At 40.2% G+C, this 15,377-nt stretch overlaps 1 protein-coding gene across 7 annotated transcripts in view; it reads left to right on the forward strand.

Annotated features, from left to right (window-relative positions):
* Positions 1-15,377, forward strand: part of RAF1 (Raf-1 proto-oncogene, serine/threonine kinase) — a 62,381-nt gene extending 47,004 nt beyond the window's left edge. For all 7 annotated transcript variants that reach the window (XM_075183150.1, XM_075183147.1, XM_075183149.1 and 4 more), the window contains 8 exons: positions 51-168; positions 5,813-5,897; positions 6,617-6,793; positions 7,808-7,854; positions 8,921-9,039; positions 10,857-10,988; positions 11,741-11,875; positions 14,427-15,377. In XM_075183150.1, the coding sequence (XP_075039251.1) occupies positions 51-168; positions 5,813-5,897; positions 6,617-6,793; positions 7,808-7,854; positions 8,921-9,039; positions 10,857-10,988; positions 11,741-11,875; positions 14,427-14,567 (954 nt within the window). In that variant the 3' untranslated portion in view covers positions 14,568-15,377. The remainder of the gene's footprint in view (positions 1-50; positions 169-5,812; positions 5,898-6,616; positions 6,794-7,807; positions 7,855-8,920; positions 9,040-10,856; positions 10,989-11,740; positions 11,876-14,426) is intronic.

Consider the following 15,377-nt stretch of genomic DNA (forward strand, 5'->3'; position numbering starts at 1 on the left):
CTTGCAGAATGGAGTGGGAATGTGGCAGAAATGAAGTATTTGTTTTACAGCGTTCCCGTGGGCAGAGAGATTCCAGTTACTACTGGGAAATAGAAGCCACCGAGGTGATGCTGTCTACCAGAATAGGATCAGGATCATTTGGGACAGTGTACAAAGGCAAATGGCATGGTAAGTACCGAACCAGCTGGTATGTTGTGTGTCTGCTACCAATGTACCATACATCGGGATGTATGTGGGATAAATGTCTTTACGACATTATGCTTTGTCCTCGGTATGTATAAGTAATGGAAGGACACCAGTAGCACACCTAGAATGAAATGATGTTCCAAATGTGCTTATTATTAATATTCTCTAGAGCAATTGCCAAGCCCACTAGAGATTGTGAGCGATTCGGTTTCCCTGCTGCTTGGTCTCCTTAGAACATTACAATGTTTAATGAGGTCTGGATTTGCCAGTTTGTGTCTTATGTTAAACCCAGCCAGAGAGAATACAATTACAGGCAGCTGGTACGAGTATTAACTGTAATACTAATGTTAATGTAAACCAGAAAAAAACCCTTTTGGAATATTCACATTTTTTTTTATTCTGTTTTACAATAAAAAATTTTTTAAATAATTCCAAAGTGACATGTTAAGAATTTCTCCTATAAAACGACAGAGTCCACTTTTTGTCCGTGTTCCTCGCATACCGCCTCCATTCACAATACACTGCTTTCATCTCACCACCATTCACTCCTATGGGTCATCTCTGTGTTTTATAAAATTAAGCATTTGATATTTACACAATTTCTTTTTGTGCACATCCCGATCCATGCATTTATCAAATCCAGTTCTTATGATGGAATATGTTACAGCTGAATAATATCACTGGAGATCAGTCTTTAAAAGTGATTAAATGTGTTTAATGTACATTAGCTCAAGCGTGACGAGAGAGCCCGCATTCTTTTAATCATGCCTGCAAGAGGATTGTAAAAGCTGCATTGTATTACAGGTGGTGTATTCACGCGTGTCCAAACTCGTCAGCTGAGATAAACTGTTCATTGTACTGAACGTCATCTCGCAGCTCAAACAGACTTTACAATGCTTTCCTCAAGCAGAAGTATAACAGATGTTACCAGTCAACGGAGTCTGCTGTGACATCTGTATATAGATCTAGTTCATTGTCCTATTATGACTCACTCTTTGATATTGTCTTGTAAGCGCCATCTTGCAACTTTTGTCTGTTTTCGTCGTCTTCTGTGATTTTCAGCCATGTGGTTACATAATCAGGCAGACATCTTTCTACTCACTTTTCTATTGGGTAAAACTGAATATAGAGTGTTCTATCCTAGGGCATTTAAAACAAAGCTTTGCCTTCTGGTACACATACTTAACTCTAGAACAGTGTTTCTCATCCAGTCCTCAGGAAGCCCTAACAGTGCAGGTTTTCCAGGTGACAAGGGAAATCATTATACCACCTGTGGATCTGTGTCAGTCAGTCTAATAAATACACCTGTGCTAAAGCAAGGAGATCTGAAAAACATGCACTGTTTGGGGTCCTGAGGACCAGGTTGAAGAAACGCTGCTCTAGAAAGAAATACATTTAATAAAAGTTGCAGTAGGGCACTTATTAGACTGGGAATTAAAATTAGCCTAGGGCTAATTTTAGGATCTTTCAATCTGGGAAAAGCACTAGTTTTTGGGCTTTTTCCTATATATTATTCCTACTTCTCAAAGCCCCCGGTCCGGTGAAGACTATTGTCATTGGATGTGAAGTTTGTATCCTTGCGTGAAGCACAGCCCTGTGTAAGAATGTGAGCAGTGTACGATGCACTCACATCTGTTCATGTAAATAGGGAACGTCCCCAAAGCTGCTCACCGTTACCAAACCGTAGAAAGCGCTCAGCTGAGTCCGTCCAGGGGGCTGTCACCACTGTGCTAGTTAGCGGGTAGTCCGGGTCCCCCGCACAGTGACCGTGGGATGTGGCTGCCCAACGTCTGAATCCTGCTCATGCGTGTGTGTGGATGCAGATTACATTGTATAGTGGATGCAGTGCACATCCAGATGTGGTTGTCTAGATTAAGAGCTGCATATGCTTTGAGACATGAACCTTGCACTGGGTATGTATCAGAGGGTGCAGTGTGGGAATGTCTCCCACCTTCACACCACATCTCCTGGGGATCCGAGTGATGACCTCCTCCTAGATGTGCTCTTTCTGCCTGTCCTAAACCATTTGTCATCCTGAGCAGCCTTAGGGACTCATCCTATCTATATAAACTGGTCTGTGTGTGTTTACACAGCATAACAGACCTGTGTTTTGGGATATGGATTATATACTTCTTTTACTGCAGGGTGTTTGATATTTTGGTTTATAATCATCCTAGCTTGATTGTACCGAGTCTAACTGTGCTGCTGTTTTGTATGAAACGTGCAACTTTTTCACCTCCTTAGCATGATTGTATCGTATTTTGATGCATTTTAATTCCTCTTCCCTCTTTATAGGATATAACAATCTGGGGTTAGCACACCACCCCGTTTATTATTTCAGGTGAAAGCTGTGGTACTTTAATTACACTTTGCCTCCAAATACATTTTCCTTTGCTCAGATTATAACATTTACTGTAGGTATTTTGACCTCCTGGATAATTTGTAGTTTTAGCGAACAGTAATTCATTTTTTTTTTTTTTTTACACCATCCAGTAAGTCTGTATTAATGTTTCTTTCGAAACTGAGAGAAGCAAAAAAGTTTCTGGCTGATGACTGTAAGTTTGGGTGTTGCCCTTGAAGTGGGAATTACATCATACATATTCTGCCTTGACAAGGAAATGGAGAACCTGCGATCCATTCCAGCGTCCACGTTAACCCTATCAGTAGACAAACTGCAAATTTTATCTATTGTCTCCAATAATTATGGATTAGAAAGTCTTGTGTTTTAAAGTGAACTTCACTTTTTTTTTTTTTATTAAACAAAATAGCGGTTTCTTACCTGTGAGATAAAGGAATTTTACTTCATTGCTTTGCAACTGAAGATTATGGGGAATATTCAAACTGTTTTAAAGCTATTTACACACACATGTAGTGTTAGGAAAGAAATGTTAATTATACTTCTATTACACTACAGGAGAAACCTGGAAGAATGTTTTATCTGTGTGCATGAGATGTAACTGTGCTAGATCCTTAGCTGATGCGTCTCATCATAGAGGTTTCCCGGAGTTGTATTCCAAAATTGACTTCGTGATCTTCAGTGTTCCGTGATTCTACAGACTTCCCATAAAACTCTCACTCTCTTCCTCCCCGCTTCCCCAAGGACAATTAGGATTTTTAATTGTAACACGTATTATTTTGCCGACAGCTACTCTTATACAGTATGTACAACCCCAGGAAAATACTCCCCCATATACCACATCTTTTCAGTACAGCGTTAAGGGATGTATACTTTTCTCAAGGGCTTGAGTATCATAGGGTCTCTGACTAATAGACTTACTATTCAATTTTTTTCAACGGTGTGAACTGTAGGAGCGTTTTGACGAATCTTGAGAGTTGGTCCTTTTTTGGGAGGTTGGGTAGTTTTTGTATTTTTTTGTTTTTTTATGTATCTTCATCTCCTGTTAGTGTGCATCCTGTTTTTAACGTGGGTGGGGATAGAACAACAAGTAGCCAATCGACTCATTGGAATGCTCAGTGCAGCATCTAGTATTTAGTGAAATGAGGGGTGCTAATCTTTGGGGGTGCAGTGACTTGTCCACTTGAGCAGTTGAGGCCCGGAGCAGTGTATTGATGTGCGGAGGGGATTTGAGGCAATAGTACAGAAAAGTGATGTGATGCTCTCTTCAAACTAGTGCAGGAAGATTCTAATGTTTAAATGCACCTCTATGTTCACATAACCTACTTTGTTTTGTATTTCTTTTAATAACGCACAAGTATAGTGTGCACTCTTGGGACGGGGGTTGGGTTCTTTAAAAGGTTGGCTTTGTTGAGTCACACACTGCAGGTTCCCTGTTCTGCGTATGCAACAAAAATGCATTAAACGCTTCTAAATACACTGCTTCTTTCTCTTCACTACGCAGTGGGGAAAGAGGTAACCAACAAATTGGCAAATACTTACAAGTTAATTCATAATGTGGTTGGCAGAAGTCCGGCCAAAGTATGCTGTTCTGAAAGGAGGGATGTGTTCAGGGGATAAGACTTGTGACATCAGCAAATTTGATTTGTGTTTTATATCTAAACCTGAAGGCAGTGATACTGTCTTGGGTTTACTCTATAATTTGCATAAAATGCTGGCAGTAAACAGGTTTTCTGGATAATGGGCTAAAGAGTTGTTCAATCTTCAGTTAACTATTTCTGCTGGGGGAAGATTGGATTTTATATTGATAGAAAATGCAGAATTGTAATATAGCCTCCTTGATGGATACAACAGGGTCTTAGTCTAAAGTTATTGCATAGTGAAGCCAGGCCAGTTGGTTCTATTATTTTTAGTAATCCTTACCCATGTGTGTTAACATAGTATAGTATTAGTGGGGGGTATTGCACACATGTTGGTTAACATTGTGTATGCTCATCAATATATTTTGGCATTATGAATTCATCAGGTTCCCTATGCTAAACAGTCCATTTCTGAAACTGTGACTTTACCTTGTAAACTGGCATTCACCTGTCTGCTTCCAAGTTTTGTCCTCTAGAATCTAGCCATTATTAAAGTAATTCTATCGTTTTCAAATAAGCATTGCCCAAGCGATTGTATTGTGTTTCCAAAGCACAAAGTAATTTATTTTAGCAGATGTAAAATTTAGCAGTTCAATACATAATTATAATACAGTACAGCCAATACCAAAAGATAAATACATACCGCTGCGCTCGCTTGCGTTAGCTGGTACCTGCGAACAGTACTTCACTCCAGAATACTGTGGTCAGAGAAGACTGAGGCCAGTGCCAGCACAGCTATATTATATACACTCAGTGTTATGGAGAAAACAATGCAGATGACGTGGCTTGCTTCTATAGGTCCAGACTTCAGGTGGGTCCAGTGTAAACAGGTCATAGGCTAGTTCAAACAACCCCCTCCAAGGCTGAGGGTCAACATTCCAGATGATTCTCCAGAAACCAGTTTAATCTAGTCTATTTACACATTACAGTCAGTATCACTTTAAGTATTTATTCCCTAACATCACTAACTAGAGTATGCAATGTGCGATCTCTTCGGCGAAAGATCCGGACAACTGCTGATTAATAGGGGATTAAAATTATACCAGACATGACACTTCCTATAACCTGGACCTTAAATAACACTAAAGTGTACATATAATCATAATATATACGCTAATAATAAACTAAATACTATCTGCTCATAAATCACTGTGGAATGGAATCAATATAAATATGAAATATATAAATAAATGTTGTAGTGCGAGTGCGTGCGTATTTTACCGCGTGATCGCGCCATGCCACGTGTAGCGTGGCATACTGAGTGCAATTGCACGATAAAATAATATTAACTAATATACTTTCGCTCATCCAATTATACGACTTCGACACCATCTACTACTCACACCAGTGAATGTATTGGTCGGTTTCTGGGCCAATATCCATCTCCACCTTCAATATAAATGCACAAAAAATATGGAGCCTTGGTCATCCCAGAGTACCAAAAAAGTGTCAGTTTAGCTCCCTTTACTGGCCGACATCACTCCACATTACACATGGTGGCACAATGAGGTACAGTCTGTGGTTGGGAGAACTTAGCGGGTCCCAGTTTTTAACAAAAGCCGTTTAACATACTGTAAGTGCTTGTCAAGCATTGACCCGTGTTCTGACAACTTGTTCTTGTCTCTTGCAGGCGACGTAGCTGTGAAAATCCTTAAAGTGACAGACCCGACCCCAGAGCAGTTCCAAGCCTTTAGAAATGAAGTTGCTGTTCTCAGGTGAGTATTTTAACCACAATGGATTTTGCATGGTCATTATTTATTCAACACAAACTAAGCCAACATGAAGAAACCATGTGTGAAAAATTAAGAACTCCCTAACTGCTACCATATCGATAAAGAAAGGAGTTTGGGCGAGTTGCTGCCAATCAAGTGCACTTCATCATTGTACATCAGAGTGAGACCACCTCCCTATAAAAGCAGAAGTTTGGCAATTTGGTTGACACATTCAGGTTTGCGTTACCACCATTGTATAGAGAATAGACATTTGCAATCCTCTCCAAGGCAATTGTTGGGGCTCATTACTCTAGAAATGGTTATAAGGCCATTTCCCAACAAGTTGAAGTCAGTCATTCTGCAGTGATCGAGATTTTTAAATGGGTGCCTCTGAAGGCAATTGTCCATCTTCTCAGGAGTGGGCGTCCCAGCCCGAGATACAAGCTGCTGAATCATGGGGTGCTCTTCATTTTAGCTACACACTATTTCTTTAGTCTGCTTCTTTTTATGTTGAGTAAATGAGTTCTGAGAAATTGGAGGACTTGGTGAGGAATAGAAGATGGTTCATTACGTCCAGAATTGAAGGATGGTGTACGGTCTTATTCACAGGACTGTGTACGAAATATTTACCATGTCTCATGTTTGAGAACCTTACAGCGTTGTTGGTGCATTACATCGAAGGGCTAAAACGATAAAATGTTTCTTTGGCTTTTCTCCCACAGAAAGACGCGGCACGTGAACATTTTGCTTTTCATGGGCTACATGACTAAAGATAACCTGGCTATTGTCACGCAGTGGTGTGAGGGCAGCAGTCTCTATAAACATCTGCATGTGCAGGAGACCAAGTTCCAGATGTTCCAGCTGATAGACATTGCCAGGCAGACCGCACAAGGCATGGAGTAAGTGTTCTCAAAACTGGGTAATGCCCGCAGTCACCCTGAAGAAAGTGACAGGACAGACGTCTGGAAAATGCCATTTACATGGCAGCTCTTTGAGTCTGTGCTTAACCCACTGGGTATTTTGGGCATAGTGTAGCCAAGTGCTGGGGCACAATTCTCACCTACAGACTGACTTATGGGATTTGTCCGTGCAAGATTTTCTGCTCAGCATGTGAAGTCTTGTAGATGCAGCCTTCGTAAAACAAAGAAAATGTCTAGGGAAAGTCTTAAATTGTTCCCTGGAGGCAATATGCAAATGCCCATAGGTGGTCGTGTCTCATAAATCTCCCTAGCTATACTCATACTCTAGCGCCCCCCTAGCATACACTGAATATCCCCATTCAGAGCATGCCTAGTAGTCCACTTGATTAAGCCATAATCAAAGATCTGCTAGATATCGATTCTCCATAATCTACATATTAGTAGCTTAAAACTCTCCATAACCCTTTTACTGGTTCTGTAGAGCCCCTTCAACCTACCATCATAGACTGCCAGCATCACACTTCTTGAAATTAATTTTTATTTCAGATTCTGTTCTTTTAGGTGAGCAGAATAAACCTGGGTAGTATATGCAGTGTATTACATGTGGCGATAAAGCAGATGTATCACTGTACTTCTCTGAGACATAATTTTGAAGGCCCAAGTTCTTATTATGATTGAGGTGCCAGGATCTCCCAGTTCTCAGTAGACACATTGCTTGGCGGCTCATGGTGTGTACTGCCAAGCAGGATATTTACCGATGACGAGCTAAATGTCAGCTCTGCTGTTTGTGTCACAGCAGGCTGGGGACTTGTTGTAGCTTGTGTCCTTACAGCACAATGACTAACAACATGAAGTATAAGAACACAATCCAGTCTATGCAATAACTTGAACTACCTTTAACCAGTTCTAGCCAAGTTATTACTTTTGTTTGTAGTCTTTTTTTCTCTTTTTCTTTTTTACTTTGATGTTTAACAGCTCTTTGTTCCCTTGCAGCTATTTGCATGCAAAGAACATCATCCACAGAGATATGAAGTCAAACAGTATCCTTTCTGGGTGATTGTAGAGCAAATATAATCTCATCTCAGTCTTGGTAGTAGATGAGGGTGATTTCAAATGCAACTATAAGGCCAAGTGTAATGTATTGTTTTCTGGATCAGCTTGGATTTATTATTCTATTGCATCACCCATTCAATAAGACCTTAATGTTCAACACACATTTTAAATTCATCTCTCTTCACCAGTCTCTGAAATCTTCCATTGTCTTATCTGGTGTTTTAGGACAGGCATAAGGGTTAATTTTACCCAAAACTAAATTTTCAGTCTTGGGTAGAGTTTAATCAGCTACAGTACGTAGTTCTACTTACCTGCAGTCTTGCATGCCCTCTCCTCCTCCACAAACATTGTGATGCCAGAAAAGAACTGAGTGTTTGGCTGGACAGTGGACAACCACATCTGAGGTCTGGAAACCCCCATTGATAGCCGTACACACTCTGTGACACCCAATGCTACAGGTAATGTTGCCTTGTCCAGTCGCATTAACAACCTAGAGGGGAGAGTGCTGTCACCGAGTTTAATGCGTAGTCCTAAGTCTCTTGGCACTGTATGTTTTATAATGTATGTAGCACCTGGTTCTGCAGCAGCACTTAGGTGCCACATAAATTGCATTCACCATGTCCCCTCTGATTGAATGGCTATACAGATATGTGCACATATTGTACTGCAGGATGCACAACTTTCCTGGCTCCTCAATTCTACATTATTTATAGTATACAGCGTTTAGGAAGCTCTGCATTGTGTACTGCTGCACATTTTGGAAGAGGTACACAGATAGTATTTACAAATGCTAACTGAGAGACACGGGTCATGAAGGCTCTGTACTTTCATCCGGTCTGTTCTACACTGCAACATTTCTAAATATTTTTTGACCTTCATACTCCATTAAATTTACTATTCCAGCTGCAAATGTGGTTATGAATAATGAGTAATGACTTGATGTGATGCATAGGGCATAGACAGCACTGGTATTGAAACTTTTTACCAATACTCCTAGTATTTACAGAGAGTAAAACAGTTTTTTTGGCTTGCAATTCCTATACTGTAATGTAGATATCTTTCTGCATGAAGGACTAACAGTGAAAATTGGGGATTTTGGCCTGGCCACGGTGAAGTCCCGGTGGAGCGGTTCTCAGCAAGTAGAGCAGCCAAGTGGATCCATTCTATGGATGGTAAGATAATGAAAAGTTTGCATCTTGAGACTGGTATTCGTGAACTACATACAGTCTGTTATATTGTTCTATAAACTCTGTCCTTGTTTACTGACCATATGTTAGAGGACGCTTCAGGTCTAAAGTTCACAATCACCTTGTCATCTGATGTGTAACTTGCTAACCATGTTTATTCAATGAAAATAGTAATCTAATCTCTGGTTAAAAATCATGTGACACATTATAATTATAAGGAATTTGTCATTTTGCTGCTTCCGTCCAGCTGTAGTACATTTAAGTCTGGCTAGAGGCTCTAACACATGGTCTATTGACTGTATCCGGCAATGGTGGTCACACGCTCCTTTGCGTATCTCCATTGTTGGACCTGGGCTGCTGTTTACAGCCCCAGGATCACCTGATTGAGCAGGAACCAAACGACTTGGTTCCTTCAACGTTTATCACCAGTGCACTTTATGTACTTATGGCTCTAGATCTAATAGCGGCTTATAGATGACAGACTTTGTGTGCATGAATATATTGTACCAATGTGAAGCATTATACCATAAGTGGGGTTATGTAATAACAAAAACTACACGTAGGAATTGGGGTCTATATACTTGTATAAAGTACACATATTTGTTATCCCTGTACTAGAATTACTAGAATCATTAAAAGCATATTTTACTTATTTCAGGGTCCTTTGTCCCTATAAAATACCCATAAAATAGAAAGTTATGAGTGTAGGGGAGATAAACGTCACTTGTGTGACTAAGAAATAATAAAACAAATTTGCCCATTTGAATAGATATATTGCAAAATGTAGAATTGTGGTCTGGTCATGAAGGGGAAAACTCTGCAGTCTTTGGGTCTGAGTCATTAAGGAAAGGAAAGCAAAAACTAGCCCCGGCAGCATGCACACATCTTGCTCATCCCAGAGCTGTTAGACAGGGAGATATGTGAAGACTGTCACATAATACTTTAACAACTGCTGACTTCTGAGATAATGGCTTTACATCATCCCCTGACAGAGAGGGTCATGTGACTTGTAGCAACAGCTACTGATGGTAGACTGTATAATCTGCACAGTGTATCAGTATACCGGTTACAGGAACTAACCACATCACTGAGGCGAGAAAGCACACCATGGATGTCTACACTGTGTTGAACTAAAAATGGTCCTGAATTAAAAAGAAACTATAACTTCAAGGGGCATATTCAATTAAGATGGTAGATCGTGGTTATGCGCAGCTGTGCTCATAAAGTGTCAATACGGTACCGTAACATCGCGTATTTCCCCCCCACAACCCTATGGGGTGCAAAGGGAAATCCGCAGTGTTGCAGAAATTTGGAGTGTGCAGCCAAACATCACCGCCGTCTGCCGTCTTAATTGAATATGCCCCCAAGTATATTGTATAGCTCTGTAATACACAATCTTTAATAGACATTGAGGCATACTAGTAGGAGGATTCACTCTTTAGGGCTCATACACATTTGCTGGAAAAATGTTTAGTTTAGATTACTTAACAGGTTTTCCATATGCGGTGTTTACCAGTACAGTCTGTACTGGTAACCACTACAACAGACTGTACTGGTAACCACTACAACAGACTGTACTGGTAACCACTACAACAGTCTGTTGTAGTGGTAGCGCATGTTAACGCATGAGTTAGGTTCTACAGTTTTACACCACTTTGCTCCTCAGCAACCATTCATTCTATTTTTAATGCGGTTTTCAGGAGTTGGCGGCTGCCAACAGCAGATAGTTGTGAATTAGCCTAAAATCTCCACATGGCTGTGCGATTTACGCTTTCACTGCAATGTATAATTTGTCTCCTTAGGCTCCGGAAGTAATCCGAATGCAAGATAATAACCCGTTCAGTTTCCAGTCTGACGTATACTCATACGGAATTGTCCTGTATGAGCTGATGACTGGGGAATTGCCTTACTCTCACATCAGGGACAGAGACCAGGTAAGTGCTGCCCATGGAGAGTTTACTGTAGTGTGGCACTACAAAGTGTTGTCTGTGTGTAGAGTTTAATTAAGGAATCTGTGCTACTTAGCTGGGGTCCAGCTTCCCTGTCAAATCCACTGATGATTATAACAGCCCAGCAATGTTCCGATGGCTCCTACTCTCAGGCAGCAATGACCATGTGGACTTATAGAAAACAACCCTAAGGGAGTACCTTTGTCCCCATAGCCCATCTCTCCTCCCCTGGGTGAAGTCATCATTTTGCCAAAATGAGTGTCTGTGTCAGACTTCTGGATACAGTCACTGATTACTGTAGTGTGTTGCATTCCAAAATGAGTGAGTCAGAGCCACGAGATGACACTGTGGAATGGGTCACGTATGGTTAAACCTCACAATTACTTCTGCAATGGTTGTGATATGGAACAGTGGTTTACAAACCAGTCTTCAGGAAACCACTTATTGGCCGTATTGACATCTCTTCTGGAACACAGCCGATACTGTTTAGTCACCTGATAAAGTAATCCTGTTTCAGTGCTTCTGTGAATACTGGTGTGATAAGCATTGGATATATGCTCATTTAGTTGTGCTTGGGTTGGTTATCCAATGGCAGAAATGTATTTTCATAGTGTCAAGCAGGCCTGATTACTGTCCAGCGATTTAAACACCGCTCTAACCTCTCTACAATCATGTTACACGAACACAATTCTGTCCCTACCAATGTGTGCGATTTTATTTTCTGCCTTTTTGTTTAGATCATATTCTTGGTTGGCCGAGGATGTTTGGTGCCTGATCTTAGCAAGTTATACAAGAACTGCCCCAAGGCAATGAAGAGGCTGGTTGCAGACAGTATACAGAAACTTAAGGAAGACAGACCGCTTTTTCCTCAAGTAAGTGAATTTATAATGTCGTCATGCAGGTTTGTCGTGTCCTGGGGGAGGGAGGATGAAAGATTGAACTTAATGGACATTATAACTCCGATTGTAAATGCTTAATTTCCTAAAACATTGTGTAAACCTGTTGACTCCTAAGTGATCACATGTCTGGAGAAAACCACTAACAAATGATATATCACAGCTGGTCTATGAATAGTGATGTGTAGCTGCTGCCCCCTGCAGGACAGATGATTTTACAGTAACTGGAACCTTATTGGTAGAGAAATCTATGACTTTGCATAGTTCGTTAATGAGGTTGAATAAGACAAAAGTTCAGCCTGTTATAAAACCAAAGCAAAATAGCAGTGGAATTCCAAATCTTCCAACAAACTGGAAATGCAATGTGGATGAATTTTAAAAAACATTTATTAAAACAAATACATATTAAAACATAAGTATTGCTCTGTATGCATATACAACCAACCAATATCCATCCAAAGGGAGTGTCAATATTAGGTGCACCTATAATGATTTAGATCTGATTGAATGATGTCTCCAAATATGATGGTTTAGGTTGAAATGATCCTATAACTTGATTGGAGCTCACTTAGTTAGACTCCGTACAATCACATAATATATGTGCGATATTATATAAATAGCCAGGGTGGAGAGACGGTCCGTTGGTTATAATGTCTCAATTGGACATAGCCAAAATAGAATGGAGTGGAAAAGAATCGTCTCATAGATAGTACAATCTAGAATCGGAGAACTCCCTCTGTATATTTGTAAGGCAGATATTCATAGAATTAAATACAGTCCGTATTGAGGCACTTGCTTACCCGAGATGAAAGTCTCTGGTGGAACGCCCGATCCGGATTCCTCCGTCTTACGCATGCATGCTCGGAGTGACGGTGTCAATCCTCCCCCGAGACAGGGATGTTGGGATCTTAGTTCCTATACAGGTGGGTAAGTCAGGATCTTCCATATAATCAGATGAGCGGCCAGTGCTGTGGAGATTAATTCCTCTGCCGAACAAAATAGAACTTATAGTCTCCAAGAATGAGACCTGTTGGAGTATTTCCGTATGGCCTTGGCTTAAGTGTTGGTAGAGCTCAGAATAGGAAAATAGCATAAGAGTATGTAGTTCCAAGTGTTAATAACACCCATCTGACGCCTTTCGTTGTATGATACAACTTCCTCAGTGATGGTGTTCACTACGACATTCACATCTTATATATAGGCCTAATTAATTCAATCACATTCACCTGATCATTCCACATTGCAGAAACCAGTTCACCATATAGAGAAAACGTCACTGACTCACATCGCAAATTCCTATATAGCTAAAAACACCAAATGTTACATTTGTCAAAGACTTATCTTATATTTCCGCCTGTTATAAAACCTGCATGAATCTATCCATATTAAGGCAAATTGAAACCCATTAAACCTTCCTGACCTAATACATAAAAGTATGGCTAATTCTATGAATTACACCAATTTGTTCATTATAACTATTAATGGCATTCCTTGCAGTGATAACTACCTCCCTCTGTAGTGGACTCCACAGTCTTTGTATTAGTAGTGAAAATGTTGTTTCTCCAGTGGCAATGGAAGGCCTCTTATCACCTGTACAGTGCTGGGTGTACAAGGCTTGTCACACAATTTTGTATCGTCTTTGAATATAATGGTTGACATTAGATCACTATTTAGATGCCTTTTTTTTTTCTAAGGTTAAATTCTCCAGTTCATCAAGTCTGTATTTATTATTTAACCCCTCCATTCCTTTATTAATGAAGTAGCCGCACATCTCGGAACCTTTAGTTCTCTTGTCTGTCTTTACACAGGTACCCAACACTGTACCCTGTATTCAAGATGTGGTCTGTTGAGGGATTTATATTTGGTTCTGTGTGTTTTTAGGTATCCCACAATAGTATTGGCTTTTGCAGCAGCTGCCTGATGCTGGGCAGTGTTACTCTGTGTACTGTTTATTAGTCTCTCGCTCTCATCTCCCCCAGTTATATTACATTTATTTTATGTACAGCACGATTAACATTGCCTAATGCGATACCTTTTTTACAAAAAAACAAAAAGCATTGTACTCTTATTTAAAAAGAGTTGGGCAGACATAGGTCAAATAACTACTGAACATTCCACTCACCAGACTTTTTCTTGCCTGTTATGCCCAGCTATCCGAGGTGTGTTTTGTGATACTGGACGTGGCATAGAGAAAGCACATTAACCTACTTCATGTCCACAAGCCCTCATACCTATTTTGTAGTGTCCTCTGTTCCCAGGTGTACTCCTTTTGTCTGGTTCATCCTATACCTATATTATATAGCTTTGGATAATCATGAAAAATCTTCTTTTGATCTACAAGAATCTTCATTTCATCCAGGTATTCAAATGTAAAAATTTAGAGAATATTTTCAGGATGGGTTTTCGCCTGTTTTATGGTGATGTAGGGTCATCTATAGAAAATTATCGATTTATGTTTTAGACACGTTTGATTTATAGGAGTATTTTTGCTTTTTTGGGTTTTAATGCTTTTGCCGTTTGTTTCTAGATCCTCTCCTCCATCGAGCTGTTACAACACTCTCTCCCCAAAATCACCCGATGGGCTTCAGAACCCTCCCTGCACCGTGCCGCCCACACAGAAGACATTAATTCGTGTACGTTGACATCCACACGATTACCCGTTTTTTGAAGAGACTGTTGCCTTCTCCCTTGCATTTGGTCTTCCGAGAAAGATAACATTTTTCTATAAGCTGAAAGAGTTTTGTCTCCACCCGTTCACTTTGATATTATTTTTTCTTAAGAAAATGCTGCTATGATTGCATTTCTGAGGCCATCCTTACAGATTCTAAGGCAAATTACATGGAGAGGAATTACCAATTTCCTGTTTGTATGAACTGCACCTCTTGAGCCAAGAGCTAACGGCATCTGCCTGAACTTCTGCGGCCTCTGTATTGTTATCTCATGTTATTTGTTACAATACAGTACGTGTTACATGGGTGCCAACGGGTCACTAATGAGTCTGGAACAGTCAAGTGTAAAGACTTTATTTTAGAGGCTGGGAAAGAAGAACAAGGAAAGCGCTTGTCTTCTGCTGACGGATAGAATTTTCATGCTTTTAAATGGAAGGAGATTCTTTAGACTATTTTGCACAATTATGGACATAGGAGGAGAGTGAATAGTTTGCCTGAGCTTTCCTGTGAGCGGACCTCGAATACCCTGACGCAGCACAATCTGCTTCACTCTGGTACTCTGGTAATGCACCAGAACAGCTTTATACAATGGAGGTGTGTCCGCAGAGCATTACCTGCGTGCGTATATATACGGTTTGTGTGTTTATATGCACACGTTGAAATCTGCACTAGGAAGGGGAATCTGTGTGTACACAGACTGTTTGTTTATTTTTTTGATTTGGGTTTTAATTTGTTCTCCTATTGCATTTAATGTAAACTACAGCTGTCCTGATTATCCAGTTTTAATAAATTAAGTGTTTCTCATTTTA

The sequence above is a fragment of the Mixophyes fleayi genome, chromosome 8, assembly GCF_038048845.1.
Source record: "Mixophyes fleayi isolate aMixFle1 chromosome 8, aMixFle1.hap1, whole genome shotgun sequence".
In the NCBI taxonomy this organism is placed as follows: Eukaryota; Metazoa; Chordata; class Amphibia; order Anura; family Limnodynastidae; genus Mixophyes; species Mixophyes fleayi.